Raw genomic sequence first — 27113 nt, forward strand, 5'->3', positions numbered from 1 at the left:
ATTGGTTGAGCAGATACAACATGAATGATACATTTTACATTTACATTTAAGTCATTTAGCAGACGCTCTTATCCAGAGCGACTTATACATCAAAGTACAGTCATTTCAGGGGATGAGAGCAGAAGAAATTATACTTTTTATTTATTTATTATGCATACACATTTGATCTGTTTTAATAAAATGTTTTAAACAAAATTCAACAACGGTGATTTTTATACAGGAAATGCTGTCACATTTGTCAGAGTAAAATATTCAAATTTAAAAAACTAATACGGTGAAGCTGAAGACTGTCTAATGCTATGTCTCCCATAACGTGTTCAACAAAATGATCAAGCATTCTGCATTGAAAACTAATGCATGATAGTGCATAGTAATAGTATAATACATTCAAAGTAAAATACTACGTACTGGTAACTGCAGGAAATACAATCATGTATGTGCAAAAAAGAAGGAAAACAACGTGACAAACATTAGACAGATAAATTAATCAAACCTTATTTCCATGTTTATGTATACAAATGTGTAGAAGGGTTGAAACCCTGAGGAATTGAATGATACATTCTAGGTTTACTTTGCAGCTGTTGTCATGGTAAAGTAAAGAGTATCTTTGTCAAGGCCATAAGAAGCAGCAGTGTGTATTATAATAATATTAGGCCAGGATATCACCGTGGCTCCTCACTATACTATCCTCCGTATAATATACAGAATGGGAAGAAGTGCAAATGCAAAAATAATGTATAAATGAGGGAAAGCTTTGTATTTCAAGTTAGTCAAGTCAAGTTTGCAACTTCCAACAGATTAATAACACAAGACCTAAGAAATGTAATGAGGATGTCTCCTATCATTTGTAAATAACATGTGCATTGAGTTCTGCTAGTCTCTTGTGATACTGGGAGTCAGTGGATAGTCAGTTTGAGTCACGGTGGATCAAATAGACTTCAAATGAAAGCAGCCGTTAACAAAGTCGCTCAGCGTAAGAATGTAATAAGAAGCTAGAACCTTGAATAAGCTCTTTCTCTCTACATCTCTCACTGGATCTGATAGAAACTAGACATGGTGACATACACCTCACCTTTGTCTCCTTGCTGGATAACGACTAGCCCCTCAGGACCAATGTTACCATCACTGTCGTCTGTCTCCACACTCTCCGTGTCACTCTTCAGGTCCAGGATACCCATGGTGGAGCCACTGTTCCCAGCCCCAAAGTTGGGGTGCTCTCCTGGGGACTCACACCTCAACAGTATGGCCTCCGAACCTCCACTACTGGTGCTATGGCAGGACTTTGTTTCCCCATCACACTCCTGAATGAGGTATTGATCTTTGACCTCAGTGAGGTGATGGGCGTTAGAGTCAGGGGTTTGGGCAGTAACGTGCTGCTCCTCGTCCAGCTCCACCAGCTGGATCTTGAGGTCACTGAACACCTCGGGGTTAAAGCTCAGAGGTTGGCCCTGCTGGGTCACAGGAAAGAGACAGGATAAACCAATATCATTCTAACTCATTATGGACATCATTGGTCCCAATCTAGTGCATATCAGAGGACTTACATGACATAACAAAAAGTATATGTGGACACCTGATTGTTGAACATCTTATTCCAAAATCATGGGCATTAGTATGGAGTTCGTCCCTCCTTTGCTGCTATAACAGCCTCCACTCTTCTGGGAAGGCTTCCCACTAGATGTTGGAACATTGCAGCGGGTACCTGCTTCCATTCAGCCACAAGAGTATTATTGAGGTTGGGCACTGATGTTTGGCGATTAGGCCTGGCTCGCAGTCGGCGTTCCAATTCATTCCAAAGGTGTTCGATAGGGTTGAGGTCAGGGCTCTGCAGGCCAGTCAAGGTCTTCCACACCAATCTCGACAAACCATTTATGAATGGAACTTACTTAATGCATGGGGGCATTGTCATGCTGCAATAGGAAAGGCCCTTCCTCAAACTGTTGCCACAAAGTTGGAAGCACAGAATAGTCTAGAATAGTATTGTATGCTGTAGCGTTAAGATTTCCCGTCATTGGAACTAAGGGGCCTACCCGGACCATTAAAAACCAGCCCCAGACCATTATTCTTCCTCCACCAAACTCTACAGTTGGCACTATGCATTCGGGAAGGTAGTGTTCTCCTGGCATCCGTCAAACCCAGATTTGTCCGTCGGGCTGCCAGATGGTGAAGCATGATTCATCACTCCAGAGAACGTTTCCACTGCTCCAGAGTCCAATGGCGGCAAGCTTTACATCACTCCAGTCGACGCTTGGCATTGCGAGTGGTAATCTTAGGTTTGTGTGCGGCTGATTGGCCATGGAAACCCATTTCATGAAGCTCCCGATGAATAGTTCTTGTGCTTTTGAGTTATTGTGCTTGTAAGTGCTCGCGATGCGGCTTAGCACTCGGCTATCCCATTCTATGAGTTTTTGTGGCCCACTTTGTGTTCATGAACTGACTTTTTGGAAAGGTGACATCCCATGACGATGCCACGTTGAAAGTCAGTCACTGAGCTCTTCAGTAAGGCCATTATACTGCCAATGTTTGTCTATGGATATTGCATGGCGGTGTGCTGGATTTTATACATGTGTCAGCAACGGGTGTGGCTGAAATAGCCGAATCCACTAATTTGAATAGGTGTCCACATACTTTTGTATGTAGAGTGCATTTGGAAAGTATTCAGACCCCTTTTTTTCACATTTTGTTACGTTAGAGCCTTATTCTAAAATAGATGTAATGTTTTTTCCCTCATCAATCTACACACAATACCCCATAATGAGAAACAGAAAACAGGTTTATAGAAAATGTTGCTAATTTATTTATATACATTATTAAGACAAGAATTCATTCCCTTTGATATAAGACTTGAAATTGAGCTCACGTGCATCCTGTTTCCATTGATCATCCTTGAGATGTTTCTATGATTTGATTGAATTTACCACAGGTGGACTCCAATCGATTGTGCATGATTTGGAAAGGTACACACCTGTCTATAAGGTCCCACAGTTGACAGTGCATGTCTGAGCAAAAACCAAGCCACGAGGTCGAAGGAATTGGCCCTCAAGCTCCAAGACAGGATTGTGTCAAGGCACAGATCCTGAGAAAGGTAGCAAAAACCTTCTGCAGCATTGAAGGTCCCCAAGAACACAATGGCCTCCATTCTTAAACGGAAGAAGTTTGGAACCACCAAGACTCTTCCTAGAGCTGGCCACCCGGCCAAACTGAGCAACGGAGGGAGAAGGACCTTGGTCAGTGAGGAGACCAAGAACCCGATGGTCACTCTGACAGAGCTCCATCTGTGACAGAGCTCCACCTTCCAGAAGGACAATCATCCCTGAGCACTCCACCAATAAGGCCTTTATGGTAGAGTGGCCAGACTTAAGCCACTCCTCAGTAAAAGGCACATGGCAGCCCTCTTAGAGTTTGCCAAAAGGCACCTAAAGGACTCTGACTATGAGAAGCAAGATTCTCTGGTCTGATGGAACCAAGATTGAACTCTTTGGCCTGAATGCCAAGCGTCACATCTGGAGGAAACCTGGCACCATCCCTACGGTGAAGCGTGGTGTTTGCAGCATCATGCTGTGTGAATGTTTTTCAGCTGCAGGGAAAGATGAAGGGAGCAAACTAAAGGGAGATCCTTGATGAAAACCTGCTCCAGAGCGCTCAGGACCTCAGACTGAGGGCGAAGGTTCACCTTCCAACAGGACAACGACCCAATGCACACAGTCAAGACAACGCAGGAATGGCTTCAGGACAACTCTCTGAATATCCTTGAGTGTCTCAGACAGAGCCCGGACGTGAACCCGATCGAACATCTCTGGAGACCTGAAAATAGCTTTGCAGCGATGCTCTCCGTCTAACCTGACAGAGCTTGAGAGGATCTGCAGAGAAGAATGGGAGTAACTCCCCAAATACAGGTGTGCCAAGCTTGTAGCATCACCACTTGGGGCTGTAATCGCTACCAGAGGTTCTTCAACAAAGTACTGAGTAAAGGGTCTGAATACTTATGTAAATGTAATATTTTAGTATGCTTTGTCATTATGGGGTATTGTGTGTAGATTGATGAGGAAACATATCTTTTTTTTATAAGGCTGTAACGTAACAAAATGTGGAAAAAGTCAATGGGTCAGAATACTTTTAGAATGCACTATATAGTGTACCTTCATTGGCTCGTACGTCTGGACGATCTGGAGAAGTGTGTGTTTGGGATGTGGAATGCTTGGCCATATGAAGGAATGTATTCTGTGAGGAAAGAGAGACATGAGAGTGGAGGACACACACACACACACACACACACACACACACACACACACACACACACACACACACACACACACACACACACACACACACACACACACACACACACACACACACACACACACACACACACACACACACACACACACACACACACACACACACACACGCCGGAGGGGATGGCTGCTGTCTTATCGGTTCTTAACCAACCATGCTTTGTTGTTTGTTTTTTCACATGTTCGTAACTTGTTTTGTACATAATGTTGCTGCTACCATCTCCTATGACCAAAAAAGGGCTTCAGGACATCAGAACAGCGATTACTCACCTCGAATTGGACAAAGAGTTTTTTTCTTTATTGAGCCGGACGGGAAGGATATACTACAAACACTCTAACGGACCCTCATCTCCGTCATTCGCTCGAGAAGGTAACAAAGATTTGCGTAAAGAGATCAGGGTGCCTTGTGAGGATCAGGCAACGATCTGCCTTTACCATCCGTCCTGCTAGCTAACGTTCAATCCCTGGAAAATAAATGGGACGAACTGAAAACACGTATTTCCTACCAACAGGACATCAAAAACTGTAATATCTTATGTTTCACCGAGTCGTGGCTGAACGACGACATTTAATAACATACAGCTGGCGGGTTATACACTATCGGCAGGATAGAACAGAAGCTACTAGTAAGACACGGGGCGGGGGCCTATGCATATATGTAAACAACAGCTGGTGCACGATATCTAAGGAAGTCTCAAGGTTTTGCTCACCTGAGGCAAAGTATATCATGATTAGCTGTAGACCACACTATCTACCTTTTCATCTGTAATTTTCGTAAATGACTACATACCACCACAGACCGATGCTGGCACTAAAACTGCACTCAATGAGCTGTATACCGACATAAACAAACAGGAAAGCGCTCATCAAGAGGCGGCACTCCTACTGGCTGGGGAGTTTAATGCAGGGAAACTTAAATCAGTTTTACCTAATTTTTTATCAGCATGTTAAATGTGCAACCAGAGGGGGAAGAAAACTATAGAAAAAAAACACCTTTACTCCACACACCGAGACGTGTAAAAAGCTCTCCCTCGCCCTCCATTTGGCAAATCTGACCATAATTCTATCCTCCTGATTCCTGCTTACAAGCTAAAATGAAAGCAGGAGGCACCAGTGACTCAGTCAATAAAAATGTGGTCAGATGAAGCAGATGCTAAACTACAGGACTGTTTTACTAGCACAGACTGGAATATGTTTTCCGGGATTCTTTCGATGGCATTGAGGAGTACACCACATCAGTCACAGGCTTTATCAATAAGTGCATCAATGACGTCGTCCCCACAGTGACTGTACGTACATACCCCAACCAGAAGCCATGGATTACAGGCAACATTTGCACTGAGCTAAAGGGTAGAGCTGCTGCTTTCAAGGCGCGGGACTCTAACCCGGAAGCTTATATGAAATCCCGCTATGCCCTCTGACGAACCATCAAACAGGCAAAGCGTCAGTATAGGACTAAGATCAAATTGTACTACACCGGCTCCGACGCTCGTCGGATGTGGCAGGGCTTGCAAACTATTACAGACTACAAAGGGAAGCACAGCCGCAAGCTGCCCAGTGACACAAGCCTACCAGATGAGCTAAATAACTTCAATGCACACTTCGAGGCAAGTAACACTGAAACATGCATGAGAGCATCAGCTGTTCCAGACGACTGTGTGATCACGCTCTCCACAGCCAATGTGAGTAAGACCTTTAAACAGGTCAACATTCACAAGGCCGCAGGGACAGACGGATTACCAGGACGTGTACTCCAAGCATGCGCTGACCAACTGGCAAGTGTCTTCATTGACATTTTCAACCTCTCCCTGTCTGAGTCTGTAATACCAACATGTTTCAAGCAGACCACCATAATAGGCCCTGTGCCCAAGAACACTAAGGTAACCTGCCTAAATGACTACCGACCCGTAGCACTCATGTCTGTAGCCATGAAATGCTTTGAAAGGCTGGTCATGGCTCACATCAACACCATTATCCTAGAAACCCTAGACCCACTCCAATTTGCATACTGCACCAACAGATCCACAGATGATGCAATCTCTATTGCACTTCACACTGCCCTTTCACACCCGGATAAAAGGAACACCTATGTGAGAATGCTATTCATTGACGACAGCCGATCCTCAACACCGAGGCCCCTCAGGGGTGCGTGCTCCCCTCCTGTACTTCCATTTCACTCATGACTGCACATCCTGGCACGACTCCAACACCATCATTAAGTTTGCCGATGACACAACAGTGGTAGGCCTGATCACCGACAACGATGAGACAGCCTATACGGAGAAGGTCAGAGATCTGACCTGACAGGAAAAGGAGGACTGAGCACGCCCCCATTGTCATCGACGGAGCGCTAGTGGAGCAGGTTGAGAGATTCAAGTTTCTTGGCGTCCACATCACCAACAAACTAACATTGTCCAAGCACACAAACACAGTCATGAAGAGGGCCCAACAAAACCTATTCCCCCTCAGGAGACTGAAAATATTTGGCATAGATCCTCAGATCCTCAAAAGGTTTTATTGCTGCACCATCGAGAGCATCCTGACTTGTTGCATCACTGCCTGGTATGGCAACTGCTCAGCCTCCAACTGCAAGGCACTACAGAGGGTAGTGCATACAGCCCAGTACATCACCGGGGCCAAGCTTCCTACCATCCAGGACCTCTATACCAGGCGGTGTCAGAGGAAGGCCCTAAAAATGGTCAAAGACTCCAGCCACCTTAGTCATAGACTGTTCTCTCTGCTACCGCACGACAAGTGGCTAATCAAATGGCTACCCAGACTATTTGCACCCCCCCCCCCCTTTCTGTGCTGCTGCTACTCCCTTTTATTATTTATGTATAGTCACTTGAATAACTCTACCTATATGTATATATTACCTCAATTACCTCGACACCGGTGCCCCCGCACATTGACTCTGTACCGATACCCCCTGTATATAGCCTCCACATTGACTCTGTACTCATACCCCCTGTATATAGCCTCCACATTGACTCTGTACCGATACCCCCTGTATATAGCCTCCACATTGACTCTGTACCAGTACCCCCTGTATATAGCCTCCACATTGACTCTGTACCGATACCCCCTGTATATAGCCTCCACATTGACTCTGTACCGGTACCCCCTGTATATAGCCTCCACATTGACTCTGTACCGATACCCCCTGTATATAGCCTCCACATTGACTCTGTACCGGTACCCCCTGTATATAGCCTCCACATTGACTCTGTACTGGTACCCCCTGTATATAGCCTCCACATTGACTCTGTACCGGTACCCCCTGTATATAGCCTCCACATAGACTCTGTACCGATACCCCCTGTATATAGCCTCCACATTGACTCTGTACCGGTACCCACTGTATATAGCCTCCACATTGACTCTGTACTGGTACCCCCTGTATATAGCCTCCACATTGACTCTGTACTGGTACCCCCTGTATATAGCCTCCACATTGACTCTTTACCGATACCCCCTGTATATAGCCTCCACATTGACTCTGTACCGGTACCCCCTGTATATAGCCTCCACATTGACTCTGTACCGATACCCCCTGTATATAGCCCCGCTATTGCTATTTACTGCTGCCCTTTAATGATTTGTTATTCTTATCTCTTACTTTTTTGTAGGTATTTTCTTAACTGCATTGTTGATTACGGGCTTGTAAGTATTTCACTCTGATGTTGTATTCGGCGCATGTGACATCACATTTGATTTGACACACACACACACACACACACACACACACACACACACACACACACACACACACACACACACACACACACACACACACACACACACACACACACACACACACACACACACACACACACACACACACACACACACACACACACACACACACACACACACACACACACACAAAGATGATTTGCAGAGGAAAAGGAGACCAATTTAATACTCACTGTATTCTCCAGAAAATACTAACTGCCAAGGTGACCAGAAGCAGAGCAAAAATGGCCATGATGAGTGAGTAGGACAGCATCTGGACATCCGTCTCTGTAGGGGAGAGGAGAGAGAACGAGAGCAGAGACGATGCATGTGACTCCCATTTCCTCTACCCTCTATCACTTCCAACTGCACAGTCTCGATATCATACTATACTTTTAAGACACGTAAGTCTTTAATTTTTTTTTACCTTCGTCTGTTCTGAAACTGAGAGGGACACTCCATTCACTCCAGCTCCCTTCAAAGTACCCCCCGTTTGGCTTGGCTCGAACCTTGACGTGATACTCTGTGTTCTTATGGAGGTACTCGTCCCCCTCGATGATCAGAGGCTGATAGGTTATGCTATGAAACTATGAACAGGGGACACCGTAAAAGAAGAACAAGACAGAAATTGTGTTCATAGAATATACTGTACTATACAGAGTAACTACAGTGTTGCGAAATAATTATTATGTCGGAAATAAAGTGACATATATATCATATAGTTAAGCGTTTGCATCCAAAAATCCAAGAAAAATAGGCGATTGGCTACTGTACCAGAGTATTTTTGACACTCCAGATGTGAAATTGGAACAGTTGATTGCGGGCTTTCAGGTAATCGTTTAGGTATGGATTCCCAATGTAAATAAGAGCCCGGTTGGAGCTCCCCAGAAATGTGACATTCACCACCCAAGGACTCATGGGTTTAACTAAATCATAAAGATGAACAAGAAACAGAGGATACGTGTTAAGGGCAATTGATGGAGACAACTAAGGACTATCAATTGATGGAAGATGTCATGTAAAAACTGTAATTCAAACCATAGTGTCTTCACTGATATTTTCAACCTCTCCCTGACCCACTCTGTAATACCTACAAGTTTCAAGCAGACCACTATAGTCCCTGTGCCCAAAACTATCAAGGTAAACTGCCTAAATGACTATTGCCCCATAGTGCTCACATCTGTAGCCTTGAAATGAGGGTAGGCAACAACACATCCGCCACGCTGGCCCTCAACACGGGGGCCCCCGTGTGTGCTTAGTCCCCTCCTGTACTCCCTGTTCACCCATGACTGCGGTGATAGGCCTGATAACCGATGACGAGGAGACTATAGGGAGGAGGTCATATACCTGGCAGTGTGGTGCCAGGACAACAACCTCTTCCTCAATGTCAAAGATGCTGATCTCGGATTACAGGAAACAGAGGGCCGAGCACGCCCCCATCCACAGGGCTGCAGTGGAGCAGGTCGAGAGCTTAAAGTTCCTCGGTGTCCACATCACTAAGAAATGATCATGGTCCACACACACCAACACAGTCATGAAGAGGGCACGACAACGCCTCTTCCCACTCAGGAAGCTGAAAAGATTTGACATGGGCCCTCGGATCCTCAAGAAGATATTATACAGCTGCACCATTGAGAGCATCTTGACTGGCTGCATCACAGCTTGGCATGGCAACTGCTTGGCATCTGACCGCAAGGCGCTACAGAGAGTAGTGCGTACGGCCCAGTACATCCCTGAGGCCGAGCTCTCTGCCATCCAAGACCTCTATAGCAGGTGGTGTCAGAGGTAGGCCTTAAAAATTGTCAGACTCCAGCCATCCAAGTCATAGACTGTTCTCTCTACTACCGCATGGCAAACAGTACCGATGCACCAAGTCTGGAACCAACAGGACCCTGAATAGCTTCTACCTCCAAGCCATAAGACTGCTAAGTAATTAGTTAAAAAGATAACCACTAGGCCTCCCGAGTGGCGCAGCGGTCTAAGGCACTGTATTGCAGTGCTTGAGGCGTCACTACAGACCGAGGGTTCGATCCCTGGCTGTGTCGCAGTCGGGCGCGATCGGTAGACCCATGAGGCGGCGCACAATTGGCGTCCGGGTTAGGGGAGGGTTTGGCCGCCCGGGATGTCCTTGTCCCATCGCTCTATAGCGGCCTGGGCGCATGCACGCTGATGCACGCTCTCGACCTTCATCTCTCCCGAGTCCATACGGGAGTTGCAGCTGTAGGACAAGACTAACTACCAATTGGATATCCCGATATTGGGGTAAAAGAATTCTAACTAAAGATGACCAATAGCTACCCGGACTATTTGCATTGACACTTTTTTCACTAACTCTTTTGACTCATCACATACGTTGCTGGTACTGTTTATTATCTATGGTGCCTAGTCACTTTATCCCTACCTACAATACCAGTCAAAAGTTTGGACACACCTACTCATTCAATTGTTTTTCTTTATGTATACCAATTTTCTATATTGTAGAATAATAGTGAACACATCAAAACTATGAAATAACAAATAAGAAATCATGTAGTAACCAAAAAAGTGTTAAACAAATCAAAATATATTTTATATTTCAGATTCTTCAATGTAGCCACCCTTTGCCTTGATGACAGCTTTGTACACTCTTGGCATTTTCTCAGCTTCATGAGGAATGCTTTTCCAACAGTCTTGAAGGAGTTACCACATATGCTGAGCACTTGTTGGCTGCTTTTCCTTCACTCTGCGGTCCAACTCATCCCAAACCATCTCAATTGGGTTGAGGTCGGGTGATTGTGGAGGCTAGGTCATCTGATACAGCACCATCACTCTCCTTCTTGGACAAAAAGCCCTCCCACAGCCTGGAGGTGTGTTTTGGGTCATTGTTTGAAAAACAAATGATAGCACAAAACCGATGGCATGGCGTATCGCTGCAGAATGCTGTGGTAACCTTTCTGTGTGCCTTGTGTGCCTTGAATTCTAAATATATCACTGACAGTGTCACCAGTAAAGCACCCCCACACCATCACACCTCCTCCTCCATGCTTCACGGTGGGAACCTGCAGAGATTATCCGTTCACCTTCTTTGCATCTCACAAGGACAAGGTGGTTGGAACCAAAAATCTAAAATTTGGACTCATCAGACCAAAGGACAGATTTCCACCGGTCTAATGTCCATTGGTCGTGTTTCCTGGCCCAAGCAAGTCTCTTCTTCTTATTGGTGTCCTTTAGTAGTGGTTTCTTTGCAGCAATTCGACCATGAAGGCTTGATTCACGCAGTCTCCTCTGAATAGTTGATGTTGAGATGTGTCTGTTACTTTGTAACTCTGTGAAGCATTTAATTGTGCTGCAATTTTTGAGGCTGGTAACTCTACTGAACTTATCCTCTGCAGCAGAGGTATCTCTGGGTCTTCCTTTTCTGTGGTGGTCCTCATGAGAGCCAGTTTCATCATAGAGCTTGATGGTTTTTGAGACTGCACTTGAAGAATCCTTCAAAGTTGTTGAAATTTTCCTGATTGACTGACCTTCATGTCTAAAAGTAATGATGGACTGTCGATTTCTCTTGGCTTATTTGAGATATTCTTGCCATAATATGGACTTGGTCTTTTAACAAATAGGGCTATCTTCTGTATTCCACCCCTACCTTGTCACAACACAACTGATTGGCTCAAAAGCATTTAGAAGGGAAGAAATTCCACAAATTAACTTTAAACAAGGTGCACCTGTTAATTTAAATGCATGCCAAGAATGATTTTGATGTCTTCACTATTATTCTACAATGTAGAAAATAGTAAAAAATAAAGAAAAACCCTTGATGAGTAGGTGTCCAATCTTTTGACTGGTACTGTGTTTGAACATACAGTATCTACCTCAATGACCTCATGCCACTGCACATTGACTCGGTACTAGTACCCGTGAGTATAGCCAAGTTACTGTTACTCATTGTGGATTTATCCCTCTTGTCATTATTTTTCTTTAAAATATATTTTTTTAACTCTGCATTTTTGGAAAACTCTCCATAAGTAAGTATTTCACTGTTGGTCTACACCTGTTGTTTAACTTACTTATTTTTGCCAAGAGGATTGTTTTCCAAAATGTGCTGCCTCCTTTCAATTGAATGGTGAGATTACACGGTGACAGTGTGTCCAGGTTCGTAAATGTGACATTATTCCCCTTCTCTGTTAGACAGCGTTGCTCACCAATGCGCTTGCTGTAGCTGTAAACATAATATTCATAAAATCAGATTCAGGGAATCATTTCCTAGTCCAGCTGAGGATTTTACACATTTGGATATCTGTATACGCAGTAAGGGTGGAGTTCTTCTACCCATGATTTATGTCCTATGTATTGTACAAGCTCCTAACTAACATAGCTGATGTTCAGTGGTCTTCTAGAAGGTTCATTACCAAAGAGTCATGGCTTTGACGTCCTCTATTTCATCATCCCCGTTGTCATCATCAAGGTAGCAGGTTAGGGTGTTTGGTGACGACAGACTTAGATGAGAAGTGCAGAGTATTCTGGGTTCTGGGAGGGAAAGGAAAGGAAAGGAAATAATTAAAGCAGTTTAGATGAGGTCAACAGCAGCGAATCCAGATACATTTTGGTACGGAGTGAGAAATAACCGTCAATGATGCACCAGCACTGTATTTTTGGACACAAACGTTGCAGTGAATGTAAATCATTCTTAAAGAGAATTCAAGTAACTCTTCAAGAGAAAAGGCAGCTCACCGTTGTCAGCCCATTCTCTTCCACTTTGAGAGTGCACCAGAACCGGGAGAAGGAGTAGGGCAATCCACAGGCTGTATGCCATTTTTTTTTTTAATTTTTTTTTTACAAAGGTGTCGCACTAACGTAAGATGTAGTGGCCCCACACACAGCGATGTTAGACTAGGGCACACACGCACAAGGAACTCAAAGTGATGTCTCAATGAAATGTCAGTATAAATATCACAGAGGAGAGCAGAAAAGAGCAAGAGAGAGAGAGAGAGAGAGAGAGTGGTAGGAAGAGGGAGTGGCAGTGAGAGGGAGAGAGGGTGGGGGCAGAGAAAGGTTTTTTGGGTCCATATGCCTTACTGGATACGTTTATGCAATTGTCGGGTTATATTCTTCTGCTATTAACGGGCAAGATTTGTATTACCATTGTTTATTCTAAGCACATCACTCTCAGTGATATCACGGGGTCAGTATTTCAAGGTTTATCTAGCCAGGTCACATTCCTGTATGTGAATTTCAGATAGAAAACGTTCTGACAGAAACAACTAAGGAAAGGGGAGGTGTTGGGTGCCTATTTGTTCAGTGCTCCAAGCATTACAATAGGTTTGCTGTTATGGAGACCTTGTATATTTACACAGACAGAAGAATATATAATTGTCTTACTTTCAAACACTTGTGTTTTCACATAGTGTAAGGACCTAGTCATTTGAATATTAGAATACTTTTCAGCTGTCTTTACTATTGTGCAACAACCTGTGCATTTACTATCGTGCAACAACCTGTGCATTTACTATCGTGCAACAACCTGTGCATTTACTATCGTGCAACAACCTGTGCATTTACTATTGTGCAACAACCTGTGCATTTACTATCATGCAACAACCTGTGCTGCGTGCATTTAACAAGAAGACAGTCTTCCTCTCCATGTACCAACAACCATGAAGAGAAAAACAAACCAGTAACCTACAAACCACTTCCTGTCAACTCAAATTAACTGGTTTGGTTTCAAATGAGGCCAGAACGTACTCAACTTACTTAACACTAACCTTATCACTGAACAAAAGTTTGAGTTTGAATAATTCTTCACAATCGATATATCCTTCATTGCTTGCCAAAATATAACAATATAAAATCAGAAAAAGGAGTTTACCATTACAGGATGTTGTGAGGATGAATTGACACACTTGTTTCAACAGTTTCTTGTATTACATTGATAAGATTCCATTGCATTTGTGGTATGTGTCCTGTAACTTGACAGTAAAGAAAATCCCCTTACTGATATCATTTCCCCACATTTTCCTGTTATGTCTAGAGACCAACCTAACTACCAAGGAAATATTTTAAAAAGTAAAAAATATAAATAGTAAAGTACAGACTCCAAAAAACTACTTAAGTAGCACTTCAAGGTATTTTTACTTAAGTACTTTATCCCACTGGACACACGCATACTCATACACACGCTAGCACACACATACACTACTGTTCAAAAGTTTGGGGTCACTTAGAAATGTCCTTGTTTTTGAAAGAAAAGCACATTTTTGGTCCATTAAAATAACATCAAATTGATCAGAAATACAGCATAGACATTGTCAATGTTGTAAATGACTATTTTAGCTGGAATCGGCAGATTTTTTAATGGAATATCTACGTAGGCGTACAGAGACCCATTATGAGCAACCATCACTCCTGTGTTCCAATGGCACGTTGTGTTAGCTAATCCAAGTTTAGCATTTTAAAAGTCTAATTGATCATTAGAAAACCCTTTTTGCAATTATGTTAGCACAGCTGAAAACTGTTGTTCTGATTTAAAGAAACAATAAAACTGGCCTACTTTAGACGAGTTGAGTATCTGGAGCAGCAGCATTTGTAGGTTCGATGAGACTCAAAATGGCCAGAAGAAAATTACCTTTCTTCTGAAACTCAGTCTATTCCATGCAAGAAATTGCCAAGAAACTGAAGATCTCGTACAACGCTGTGTACTAATCACTTCACAGAACAGCGCAAACTGGCTCTAACCAGAATAGAAATAGTTCTTTACACCACTGGACACACGCATAAACATGCACTCTACACACACGTACATTGTATTTGTAGAAAAGGCCCATGGAGTTGGTGGAATACTCCTTTAATTAATTGCCATTTACTCAGCTGGGCCAGGGGCGCTTTAATTAGGTCAGGTGGAAATGTCCTACAGATCTCAACTCCATAAAAGGAGGAAATTGCCATTGCCTGATCTCGCTGCTTTCTCTTCCCTAAATCCATCTGATCCAGAAGTTCTGTGCGTCCATGAATCCACGTAAGTCCACCGACTCTTACCTTTCATCTGAATGATCTGTGGTGATCGGGAGAGTGGGCCATTCAGTTATTGTTTATAGTTATCACCGCGGAGCGCGGCTTGGAGCGCACGCTTCAAACATATTGTGTAATGTGAATTGTTAATAATGACTGCTATGATTTGATCTTTGATTATGAATTTGATTGTATACATGTTATTTGTTTCCTTTGTGATGCAGCACAGACTACCAGTAAATATACCACTTTATGGTTAAAGGAATTCCTGCCTCAGTCTCATACATTCCTCTGTCACCTGACACGTGACCACCTGTTCACCTTCACTGTCAGTCATCCTACCTGTCCAGCAACCCACACAGATTCCACTAATCTTTCAATGGTCCTTTGAGCCGGATGATGACTGAACCAAAGACAGGTGAAAAGGAAATGGAGGCGGAGAGGGAAGAATTGTCTCCACTGGAAGGAAGAAGAGAGGAGGAGAGAGCAGCTGAGGGAAAGGTCTTGGAACAAAGGAAATATCCAGGAGCTAAGCCTAAAGCAACAAAGGCTTCATCCTCAACTACCAGGAGCACCAGAAGAACCAGGCAAGCACCTGGTTATCTTAAGGACTATGTGGTCGAGGTTCCGACATCAAAGGGCAAGCCCACCAGAGCTCAAAGAGTTGATGGATCAACTGTATGTTTCAGCCATCAACCATCCCCTCTGAGCCAAGGACCGGAAACTGCTTTGGAGCAGGAAAGTGGTCTACGTGAGGAACCTATGGAAGAGGTAACTCCCACTGCACAGGTCGACCAGCTTCCAGAGGCAGGCTCCGCTCACCCCTTAACTAATGGGAAATCGTTGAAGCACTCTAGACGGAGTGGGAGTTCGACCAGTGGATACCCCTTTGGAAGTGGCCATGGCAGCCGCCATTCACTAGCCCTCAGCAATTCACAGAACGCTGTCCTACAAGAGAGGATGAAACTATTAGCTTTGGAGGAAATTGAGCGTCAGATTGAGGAGGAACGACAGGCTGACGAACGATGTCACCAATTGGATGTGCAGGCCCGTAGAGCTCTACAGGAAAGGGAATTCATTGCCAAGGACCTGGCACAGCAGCGACGGCACCGTCAAGCCAGAAGGGAATTAGAGGAGGCACGGATGGTCTCATCCTTCCTGGAGAGGAACGAACAGGGAGTTGACCTGACCACCCCTCCACATGGACCTGAACTGTCTGCCTTTCTTTCCCAATCTGCCCCTCTGGTACAGCATGGCACACAGTCCTCGGAGGCTCCGGGGTCAACAGCCAACATGGAGCACGGGAGACGGGCCGCTCCGCCAACGCCCTCTATGCCAGTGACACAAGTTAGCATTCCTCCATCTGGACAAAGCATCACTCCTTCGCCTTTCCGCCAATTACCAACCAAGGCAAATCGTTCCTTTCATCCAGGGCCAGGCCAGTCCTCAAACAACAGGTCGGAGGGCTCTCGCCCAATTCCGGCTGCCACAAATGGTGGGTCTGGGACAGTAGGTGACCGGCCCAATGAGGCCACAGTGGGCTCATCAGAAGTCCCGGGTTTATCCTTCACGCAACCAGAAGAGGGAGCCAACATTATGAAACTTCTAGTAGCCTCAGCCTATGGAATTCCCAGACCCAAACTGCCTTACTTTGAAAACGGAAAGGAGAGTGAATTTGTCCTTTTGGAAATGGCATTGGAGAGTCTACTGGGTATTCACAGTCATCTGTCAGAACGCTACAAATACCAAGTACTAATGGATCATTTGCGGTTTCCAAGTGCATACAGGCTGGCCCAATCATTTATGCACTCCGCAACACCATACACTGCAGCTCTCCAGGCCCTGAAGGCGAGATATGGTGAGCCACGTCAGCTAGTACAGAATGAACTAAACAACATCCTGAACACGTCTCCAATTAAAATGGGAGACCATGCTGCCTTCCAAGAATTCTCCCTGGCTGTCCAATCCCTGACCTCGAAGCTCCAATCCGTTGAAGGAGAAGACGGGAACGAGCTAAAATGTGGCTCCCACGTGGACAGGCTTCTTGGCAAACTTCCAGTGTACCTCAGAGACAGTTTCATTGAACATTGTTTGAATAAGGGCATCCTGAAAGAGGGCTCGAGAAGCACCTATGCTCTCAGAGACCTGGCCACATGGTTGGAGGTGAAGGCAAAGGCGAAGAGCATCGCTCACCAGGCCACAATCTCCGCCATAGCCACAGGGGGAAGGAAGGAGTTTGAACACCAGCAGGGACAGAAAAGACTAAATCCCACTACCATGTACTTAAATAGTGAGGCCGGGGAGGAACCCGGGAAGAAGACCCCTCTCAAGAGCAAGAACATCAAATTCCAGCCTTACTGCCCATATTGCAATAGTAAGGGGCACTTCCTTGGCTCATGCCCCAGAGTAAAAAAGCTCACTCAAACTCAATTGAAGGCCTGGATCACTTCAGGCGAGCGATGCTACAAGTGTGCCCGTAGCCATAAGGTGGAGACCTGCACATTGAGGAAACCCTGCAACCGCTGTGAAGAAATCCATCTCACCGTGTTGCATGATCTATTTCCCCAAGCAAAGAAGGAGCAGAGTATGCTCATGGTAGGAGCTGCAAAGGAGCTGTATCTCGACCAGCAGAACCGGTCTCCAAGGGTCATGTTGAAGGTGGTCAAGGTCACTCTGCAAAGTGAAGGGAGAAGCATTGATACATTCGCCGTTCTAGATGATGGGTCAGAAAGAACAATCATTCTCACAGCGGCCACCCGTCAGCTTAACCTGGAAGGGACCCCGAGACCCTTAATCTCAGAACGGTGCGACATGATGTTATCCAAATGAAAGGCTCTGCTGTAACCTTTAGCATTTCACCTTCAGGAAACAGGGACGTGGCCTATAACATCACCAATGCCTTCACGGCAGATGGCTTGAATCTCGCAGAGCACTCCTGCCCGGTAAGTGTTCTACAGAAACAATATCCTCATCTACGAGGATTGCCTCTTCCTAACCTGGCCAGAGTAGCACCACTTATCCTGATTGGGTCAGACCACCCACATCTCGTCACCCCGACTGAGCCTATACGAGCTGGACCAGAAGGAGGACCCATTGCTGTCCATACATCCTTGGGTTGGGCTGTGCAAGGTCCATCCCATCTACTTCTCTCCACCCAAGCTGTACAGTCACAGCAAGTCCTCTTCACCAGAAGCAATCCAGATGCAGCCACTGACCTCCTTCGGAATGTTGAGATGCTATGGAAGATGGACACCTTCTCCAACCAGAAGCTACAGGAGGTCACTCGCTCGAAAAATGACTCCTATGCATTAGACCTCCTGGAGAAGAGCACCACCACCACTGAAATGGATGGCGTTCACAGGTATGCAACCCCACTGCTACGGGTGCCCAACCATCCTCCTCTGGCAACCACGACACGGGCTGTACTCCCACTACTGCGTGGAACAGAGCGACGCCTGGTGAAGAATCCTGAGCTTGCAGAAGTTCATAACCGAGAGATTCATAACCTTGTGAAGGCAGGCTACGTCACTGAAGTGACCGCTCATGAAGAGGGAAACGCACTCAGTGAATCCTGGTATCTCCCTCACCATGTTATCCAGCAACATGGTGGGAAGTATAGACTTGTCTTCAACTGTTCATTCCAAGCAGCTGGTCAAAGCCTGAATGACTGTCTACTCCCGGACCAACCTTAGGTCCTTCCTTGCTCGGTGTCCTTCTCCGGTTCCGGCAGCACTCTACAGCCATCAGTGGAGACATCAAAGCCATGTTTCATCAGATTCGTTTACTGCCTTCCGACACCACACTGCTCCGGTTCATATGGCGAAATATGGAACGAGATGCAGAGCCCACAATCTATGAATGGCAGGTACTCCCATTCGGCACCACCTGCAGTCCTTGCTGTGCCATATACGCTCTGCAGAGACACGCACGGGAGCATCCAGACAGTGACCCAGAAGTATTGGATTCAGTGGAAAATGCCTTCTATGTGGATAACTGCTTACAAAGCATCCCATCCACGGCTGAAGCGAAATCACTCCTTGATAAAGTGCGGAATCTCCTGTCCAAAGGGGGATTTGAGGTCCGACAGTGGGCTAGTAACAGAGCGGAGGTTATCCAGCACCTCCCGCCACAAGCTAGGTCCAGTAGCAGTGAACTATGGCTAACGCAGTCTGGTGCTAACCCAGAAGAGCCCACTCTAGGACTGAGGTGGAGCTGCCTACCGGATACCCTGGGGTATAAGCACCGCTCATCCCCGAGTACCGAAACCCCCACTCTGCGCACCATCTATCGGACCCTGGCCAGTCAATACGATCCCCTTGGGTATATCCTGCCATACACAACACGGGCCAAAGTCTTAGTCCAGGACCTGTGGCAGACCAAGAGGGACTGGGATGAACCAATCCACCCAGCTGACCTAGTGGAACGATGGATCTGTTGGGAAAATGAGTTAACGGAGCTCTCTGATGTCCAAATGCCAAGATGTTATGTACCATCCTGTGTTGACCAACTGGGATCATGCCTGGAACTGCATGTGTTCTGTGACGCTTCGGAGCGAGCTTATGGGGCGGTTTCCTATCTTAGAGTGGAGGATAAGGCAGGCCACACCCATGTCTCCTTTGTCATGGCCAGGTCCAGGGTCGCACCCAAGAAGCAGTTGTCAATGCCTAGGCTGGAACTCAGTGCTGCCCTTTCCGGAGCCCAGTTGGCCTCTACCTTGCGAGCCGAGCTCACCTTGCCAATCCAAAGGATCATCTACTGGAGTGATTCGACCACTGTATTGACATGGCTCAAGTCGGAGTCCTGCAGGTATAAGGTGTTTGTCGGGACTCGCATTGCGGAAATCCAAGACCTAACAGAAGTCCAGGACTGGAGGTATGTTGATAGTATAAACAATCCTGCTGATGACATTACTAGAGGTAAAACCCTTAAGGAATTGGCTAAACCCCATCGCTGGAGCTTGGGACCACCATTCTTGTCCCAACCAGAGAACGAGTGGCCGACAGCCCCCAGGCGTGCGGCCCCTCCGCGACCGACTGAAGCTCATGAGTTAAGGAAGTCTGCCCAATGCTACAGCATTTCTACGGAACCAACAACAGCTCTCCCTGACCTAACACAATCCCAAACACTGCCGGATCTGATCACAGCCACAAACCAGACCTCAGATGGGGTGGCTTCTATACCTACCTCCCTCGCGGCAGAGACACTACTCCTCCAGCAAGCACAAGCAGTTAGCTTCCCTGAGGAGTTAAAGCTCTGAAAGCCGGTAGGGAAGTGGCTAAGGGCAGCCGTCTTCTCTCTCTTGCCCCAGAATATGATCCAATCCTTGGAGTGATCAGAGTTGGAGGAGGCTGCGCCAAGCGGAGGTTTTGGACCCAGATGCTATCCACCCAATTATCCTCGACTCCAGACACCCTCTTACCAGGCTCCTCATCAAGAGTTATGATGAGCGGCTTCTCCACCCAGGGCCAGAGAGGGTCTATGGGGAGATGAGGCGGAAGTACTGGATAATTGGAGGACGAGGAGCCATTCGTAAGCACCAATACGCCTGCGTAGAATGTCAGAGATGGCGGGCCGGAGCTACGGTGCCCAAAATGGCAGATTTACCCCCTGCTCGCTTGCGCCTCCTTAAACCACCCTTCTGGTCAACAGGAGTAGATTGCTTCGGCCCCTTGATGATCAAGTTAGGTCGTCGTGTGGAAAAGCGCTGGGGCATTCTATTCAAGTGTATGACAACCAGATGTGTCCACCTGGACCTACTGGAGAGTTTGGATACGGAAGCCTTCCTCATGGCCCTACGGCGGTTTATCTCCCGACGGGGGAAAACCCTACGAGATCCTGGCTGACAGAGGTACGAACTTCAAGGCAGGAGAAGCCAGGTTGGAGGAAGCCTTCAAAGCCATGGAACCCAGCTTCCAGGATCAGCTGATGGACCAACAAATCTCATTCAAATTTAACCCTCCAGGCGCTCCTCATTTTGGAGGAACATGGGAGCGAGAGATCAAATCTGTAAAGACGGCCTTACGAGTCGTACTAGGGGACCAAACTGTCACTGAAACGGTCTTGAGGACTGTCCTGATAGAGGTGGAAGGGATTCTGAACTCCAAACCCTTGGGATATCTCTCTGCAGACATCGCTGACCCGATCCGGTTACACCGAATATGCTCTTGATGGGACGTCGAGATGCGTCACTTCCTCAAGCCATGTATGCTGATACCAACCTCGTCGGCAGACGCCGGTGGCGACACAGCCAAATCTTAGCTGACCATTTTTGGGCCCGATTCATTCGGGATTACCTACCAAGTCTACAGCACAGAGGGAAATGGCGGAGAGAAATGGCCAGCCTGGAAACTGGCCAAGTAGTAATGATGGTGGACCCTCAGCTGCCTCGAGCCTCCTGGCCGGTGGGCCGTATAACTAAGACCATGCCTGGGACCGATGGTCGTGTTAGATCAGTGGAAATCCAGGTGAAGAACCAGACATATATCCGGCCAGTTGCCCGACTGATTCCTCTCCCTGAGATGACAGAGGACGGGGAGCAATGAGCCTTTTGAGGAATGTGGAAATTAACAAATTTCCGGGGTGGCTGTAGAAAAGGCCCATGGAGTTGGTGGAATACTCCTTTAATTAATTGCCATTTACTCAGCTGGGCCAGGGGCGCTTTAATTAGGTCAGGTGGAAATGTCCTACAGATCTCAACTCCATAAAAGGAGGAAATTGCCATTGCCTGATCTCGCTGCTTTCTCTTCCCTAAATCCATCTGATCCAGAAGTTCTGTGCGTCCATGAATCCACGTAAGTCCACCGACTCTTACCTTTCATCTGAATGATCTGTGGTGATCGGGAGAGTGGGCCATTCAGTTATTGTTTATAGTTATCACCGCGGAGCGCGGCTTGGAGCGCACGCTTCAAACATATTGTGTAATGTGAATTGTTAATAATGACTGCTATGATTTGATCTTTGATTATGAATTTGATTGTATACATGTTATTTGTTTCCTTTGTGATGCAGCACAGACTACCAGTAAATATACCACTTTATGGTTAAAGGAATTCCTGCCTCAGTCTCATACATTCCTCTGTCACCTGACACGTGACCACCTGTTCACCTTCACTGTCAGTCATCCTACCTGTCCAGCAACCCACACAGATTCCACTAATCTTTCAGTATTATTGTTGTATGATGGTATTATACATGTTGTATTGTAGATATGTAGTGGTGTAATAATGTTATATGATGTGCTGTTATGTGTGCTTTAATGTGTTTGGAACCCTTAGCAGCAGCTAATGGGGATCCCTAATAAATAAATAAAATACCTAATGTGTTTATCAGGATTTAACCTTAGAGAGAATAACATAACCTAGATCTGGAGGATTGGAGGGAAGGTGATGGATCTGTGTGTGTTTTTGGTACCTGCGGGTGCCCGTGGGTGGAAGGTAGATGTTGGTGTGAGCGAATGAGTCTGTGGGTGGCAGCTGTGGTTCTGATGCTGAGTTTGATGTAGAAGAAAGATTTAAAAAATATGTAGGGGAAGGGGAAGAATCCTATTCCTCTCTACACTCTCTGGCTTCTGCACTGTTTACATTGAGGGGCCACATCTTACAAGAGATTACAAAGCAGGATCAAGGAGTTGGCCAGCTAACTTGCCTAAATATTCAGAAATAACTGTTTTTGAAAGATAAGATTGAAATAGGCATGGTCTAATTGACTCAACAACCACAAACACATACAGTGGGGAGAACAAGTATTTGATAACCTGCAAAATCGGCCGTGTTTCCTACTTACAAAGCATGTAGAGTTCTGTAATTTTTTATCATAGGTACACTTCAACTGTGAGAGACGGAATCTAAAACAAATCCAGAAAATCACATTGTATGATTTTTAAGTAATTAATTAGCATTTTATTGCATGACATAAGTATTTGATACATCAGAAGACCCAGCCACGACCCATCTTCAATGCTCTTACTGAGGGAAGGAGGTTGTTGGCCAAGATCTCACGATACATGGCCCCATCCATCCTCCCCTCAATATGGCGCAGTCGTCCTGTCCCCTTTGCAGAAAAGCATCCCCAAAGAATGATGTTTCCACCTCCATGCTTCACGGTTGGGCTGGTGTTCTTGGGGTTGTACTCATCCTTCTTCTTCCTCCAAACCCAGCGAGTGGAGTTTAGACCAAAAAGCTCTATTTTTGTCTCATCAGACCACATGACCTTCTCCCATTCCTCCTCTGGATCATCCAGATGGTCATTGGCAAACTTCAGACGGGCCTGGACATGCGCTGGCTTGAGCAGGGGGACCTTGCGTGCGCTGCAGGATTTTAATCCATGACGGCGTAGTGTGTTACTAATGGTTTTCTTTGAGACTGTGGTCCCAGCTCTCTTCAGGTCATTGACCAGGTCCTGCCGTGTAGTTCTGGGCTGATCCCTCACCTTCCTCATGATCATTGATGCCCCACGAGGTGAGATCTTGCATGGAGCCCCAGACCGAGGCTGATTGACCGTCATCTTGAACTTCTTCCATTTTCTAATAATTGCGCCAACAGTTGTTGCCTTCTCACCAAGCTGCTTGCCTATTGACCTGTAGCCCATACCAAGCCTTGCACAGGTCTACAATTTTAACCCTGATGTCCTTACACAGCTCTCTGGTCTTGGCCATTGTGGAGAGGTTGGAGTCTGTCTGATTGAGTGTGTGGACAGGTGTCTTTTATACAGGTAACGAGTTCAAACAGGTGCAGTTAATACAGGTAATGAGTGGAGAACAGGAAGGCTTCTTAAGGAAAAACTAACAGGTCTGTGAGAGCTGGAATTCTTACTGGTTGGTAGGTGATCAAATACTTATGTCATGCATATGAATTACTTAAAAATCATACAATGTGATTTTCTGGATTTTTGTTTTAGATTCCGTCTCTCACGGTTGAAGTGTACCTATGATAAAAATTACAGACCTCTAAATGCTTTGTAAGTAGGAAAACCTGCAAAATCGGCAGTGTATCAAATACTTGTTCTCCCCACTGTAGCTGTTTATCAAAGCCTGTGATTGCCTGTGTTACACTGATACCTGCATTAGGGAAGGAGAGATGGTTATGAGAAGGGTCAAAGGTTAGTTAACACTTGCCCAGCAGCACAACATCCTCTACAATGCGTCGTAAAGCCTGGTTGGTACACATCTGATTCTACGGAGTTCTGAGGAACCAATCAGCCTGCCCCGCCTCGCCTGAAACCACAAGCTGGCGGCATTATCTCTACACTCATCTCACAAACATCATCAGCTGTGGTTTTATACCACATGGTTTTATAGAGCTCCACAAGGAGCTCTCGGGGGTGTCTAAATCCTCATCCTTTGACTGAGTGTAGAGACTACTTAGTGCTTGTGGGTAAAGTGCTTGTGGGTAAAGGATGATGCATGGTCCCTGTGTGCTGGTGAAAAGAATTAAAGAGCAACTGTCCCTAAAAAGCTACTTTTCATTTTGAAAATGGCCTATGTGGCATCAATATGAAACATTTATTCGTGTGTAAAAATTGACTTACAATGTGTAAATAGGATCATTTTTGTCAAAGTTAACCTCGTCCAAAACTGAGATTTGAGAGATGATATGATAAAATGGTATGTTACTGAATGAAGGGTACCGTAACAGTTTTCCTTGGGTTGGGTTTATTTGAATCCTGCTCAATGCCCACAGCTGGCAGCACCCAAGTAATCATACATTTGAAGCGCCGCAGCATTGGACTCGATTGTAATGCCCATGGTCAATTTGGTTGTACATTCAACATCCCTATGGGGCAAGTTAGGCCCCATCAGTAAAAGATGTACAAGGAACAATATATTCAAAAGGTCAATATCTCCAAAATTCAATGACTTAACCTCAAACCAACTAATGTGTAGAAATTCATTTTAAAATATTTAAAGCATTTATTGAGACAACTAATAGATGTGCAACATTAAAATGTTGTCTCATTTACATTGTGTAATTTTATTGACGGTCCCAAACTAGCCTCATATGGTATATCCAAAGTCAAACCAATTTTGCCAGTGCACACCAGCCGGCTGAAGCTAATTGGTTAAATGATTTGGCTAAGTTTTCCCACCTGCAAACACACACAGGATACACCCACATCAAACCACACACTGAAACCGACTCACTTTGAATTCATACTGAATTCAGCATTTCTTAATTAAATAAATCTAAAACAAGGTCAAATCAGGAAGTGCAGTCAACCTTTAAAGATGCACTCCAGGATCTTAAGCACAACAAATTTGTAACATATGTATATAAATATATACAGTATATATTTTTTAGCCCAACGTAACATATCATACGAAATGGGTGACATGGTACACAAAAAACGGGGACCACTATTGACTCATGAGCAGCACTTTCAAAATTACTGGCTGAAATTATACAAAAGTTTGAGAGTGCATCTTTAACCAAACACAATTAAAACATCCCCATCAAGCATGTAAACAGATTCGGTAAAGTGCTGCTTTAAGCCACCTCTGACCTCAACCTTCAGATATATCCTCCACCTCCACTATGAAGGCACTCTGAGCTCATACTACTATTGTTTGGCTCATTTCCAGTGAAGCCACACCAAAATAAGCAACTCTTTGAACCTGTCTGTGGCAGCCACATGAATCTCCGCTGCACAGCAACTCAGAGCTTCCTGCTTCCTTTTGCTTGTTTCTCTAACCAAGGTTGCACTCAACATCAACAAACTGTTTTGCAATATTCTGAAACAAAGGTAGACCTGGTTGCAGAGGTAACTTAGTGTTTTTGCCTATAAAACTCAACTGAATGACTTTTTCACCTGCATATCTTTTGACTAATTGGTCAAGAAATCCACCTCCTTATGTCACTCTGTAATTGTGTTCAACATTCACAAATGTAGAGTGGATGTTGTCATCTCACAATGTCTCAAGTCTGTTCTAATCATACAGCTTAGTGTTTTTGGTGCAGGCGGAGGCAGAGAGAGACGGAGTCATCCTCGAAGTCAAAGATGAACCATAGAGGCCCATTTGACAACACGTTTGTGTGAGACACTTTCATTGATGTAAACCTACCAAAACTTGCTTTAACCCAGAAAGCTGTAATTTGTAATAAAACTGGCAGACAATAGATGTTTTTGGTGGTTATGTCAATGGAGGTCAACCTGTCTACGTCAGCCTTACTGTCAAACTGAACATAACGTGGCCTGGTGTGTTCTGGAGCACATGTACGATGTACAGCTGCCAGCATGGGTTTGAATCAGACCCACTGCTCTGTCAGCATTCCTTCTCCTGCCTTTAATTAAACAGACAGATTTTGATGGGGATTTTTGTGTTATGTTAACTACTTTCCACAGGGCCGCGGAAATTGTAGAAGGGTTAACCTCTATCGTTCTCGATCCAATAAACATACCAAAAACGTACAAATACGTTTAAAAACAAAACATACCAAACAGCCATGCAACACTACCTATCATTTCCTCGCTGATTAGCCTGTTCTGAGAGCAGAGTTACTACCCACCTGAGAGACTGAAGGTAACCACGAACACGGAGCTAGACAGCCATTCAGTGACAGCTGCTTAGCTATAGACAACCGGTCTGCTACCACGTGAGACACTTTCACACATCGGCTCTGTCCGTGTATTGGTGTTTGTGTGAAATGAAGGTGTCTGTGTGAGAGGAAGAAGGGGAGACTGCCATTCCACCAATAACCACAGACACCAAGTGGTTGCAGGGCTGTAGTTGTGTTATTACAAAAGAGTAACGCAAGTTACTCTTAACTAATAGCCTTGAGTAGTTTAAAACATTCCCCAGGGCAATCCCACACAGCAGATAAACATCTCCTTTGTCTGATTTTGTTTTGCTCCACTTTTTTGGTTTACGTCCCTGATGGGGGTTTTAATTTTGTTTTCCTGTTCATGGGCAAATTTAGTGGGTTCTCATGGTGGGTGTCTTTTTGGTTCCAGTTGTTGTTGCTAGTTAACTTTCCGTGGACACCCCCACAAGTTTCGTTCAGAACACCTAAAACCCCACGTTTCCTTTTGGCTGTTGTCAGTGACTTTGTTCGATCCTCCTTCTGTTTGAGCAACATTATTTGGTTTTCTTGCTGGGCAATGTAACAG

At 45.3% G+C, this 27113-nt stretch overlaps 1 protein-coding gene across 3 annotated transcripts; it reads right to left on the reverse strand.

Moving 5' to 3' along the window:
- Window positions 1-113: 113 nt before the first annotated feature.
- LOC124048749 (interleukin-7 receptor subunit alpha-like) lies at window positions 114-26622 on the reverse strand. 3 transcript variants are annotated; one of them, XM_046369802.1, is made up of 8 exons: window positions 26513-26622; window positions 12416-12533; window positions 12074-12225; window positions 8805-8956; window positions 8458-8617; window positions 8225-8318; window positions 4140-4221; window positions 114-1451 (listed from the first exon to the last, which is right to left on the reverse strand). In XM_046369802.1, the coding sequence occupies exons 2-8, from the start codon at window positions 12424-12426 to the stop codon at window positions 1029-1031; spliced, it is 1074 nt and encodes a 357-aa protein (XP_046225758.1). In that variant the 5' UTR covers window positions 12427-12533; window positions 26513-26622; the 3' UTR covers window positions 114-1028. The 3 variants fall into 3 exon arrangements, with proteins under 3 accessions (XP_046225758.1, XP_046225757.1, XP_046225756.1); XM_046369801.1 differs by lacking the exon at window positions 26513-26622 and adding an exon at window positions 12738-12930 and having other exon boundaries at window positions 114-1448; XM_046369800.1 differs by lacking the exon at window positions 26513-26622 and adding an exon at window positions 12738-12930.
- Window positions 26623-27113: the final 491 nt, after the last annotated feature.

The sequence above is a fragment of the Oncorhynchus gorbuscha genome, linkage group LG11 (genome assembly GCF_021184085.1).
Source record: "Oncorhynchus gorbuscha isolate QuinsamMale2020 ecotype Even-year linkage group LG11, OgorEven_v1.0, whole genome shotgun sequence".
Lineage (NCBI taxonomy): Eukaryota > Metazoa > Chordata > Actinopteri > Salmoniformes > Salmonidae > Oncorhynchus > Oncorhynchus gorbuscha.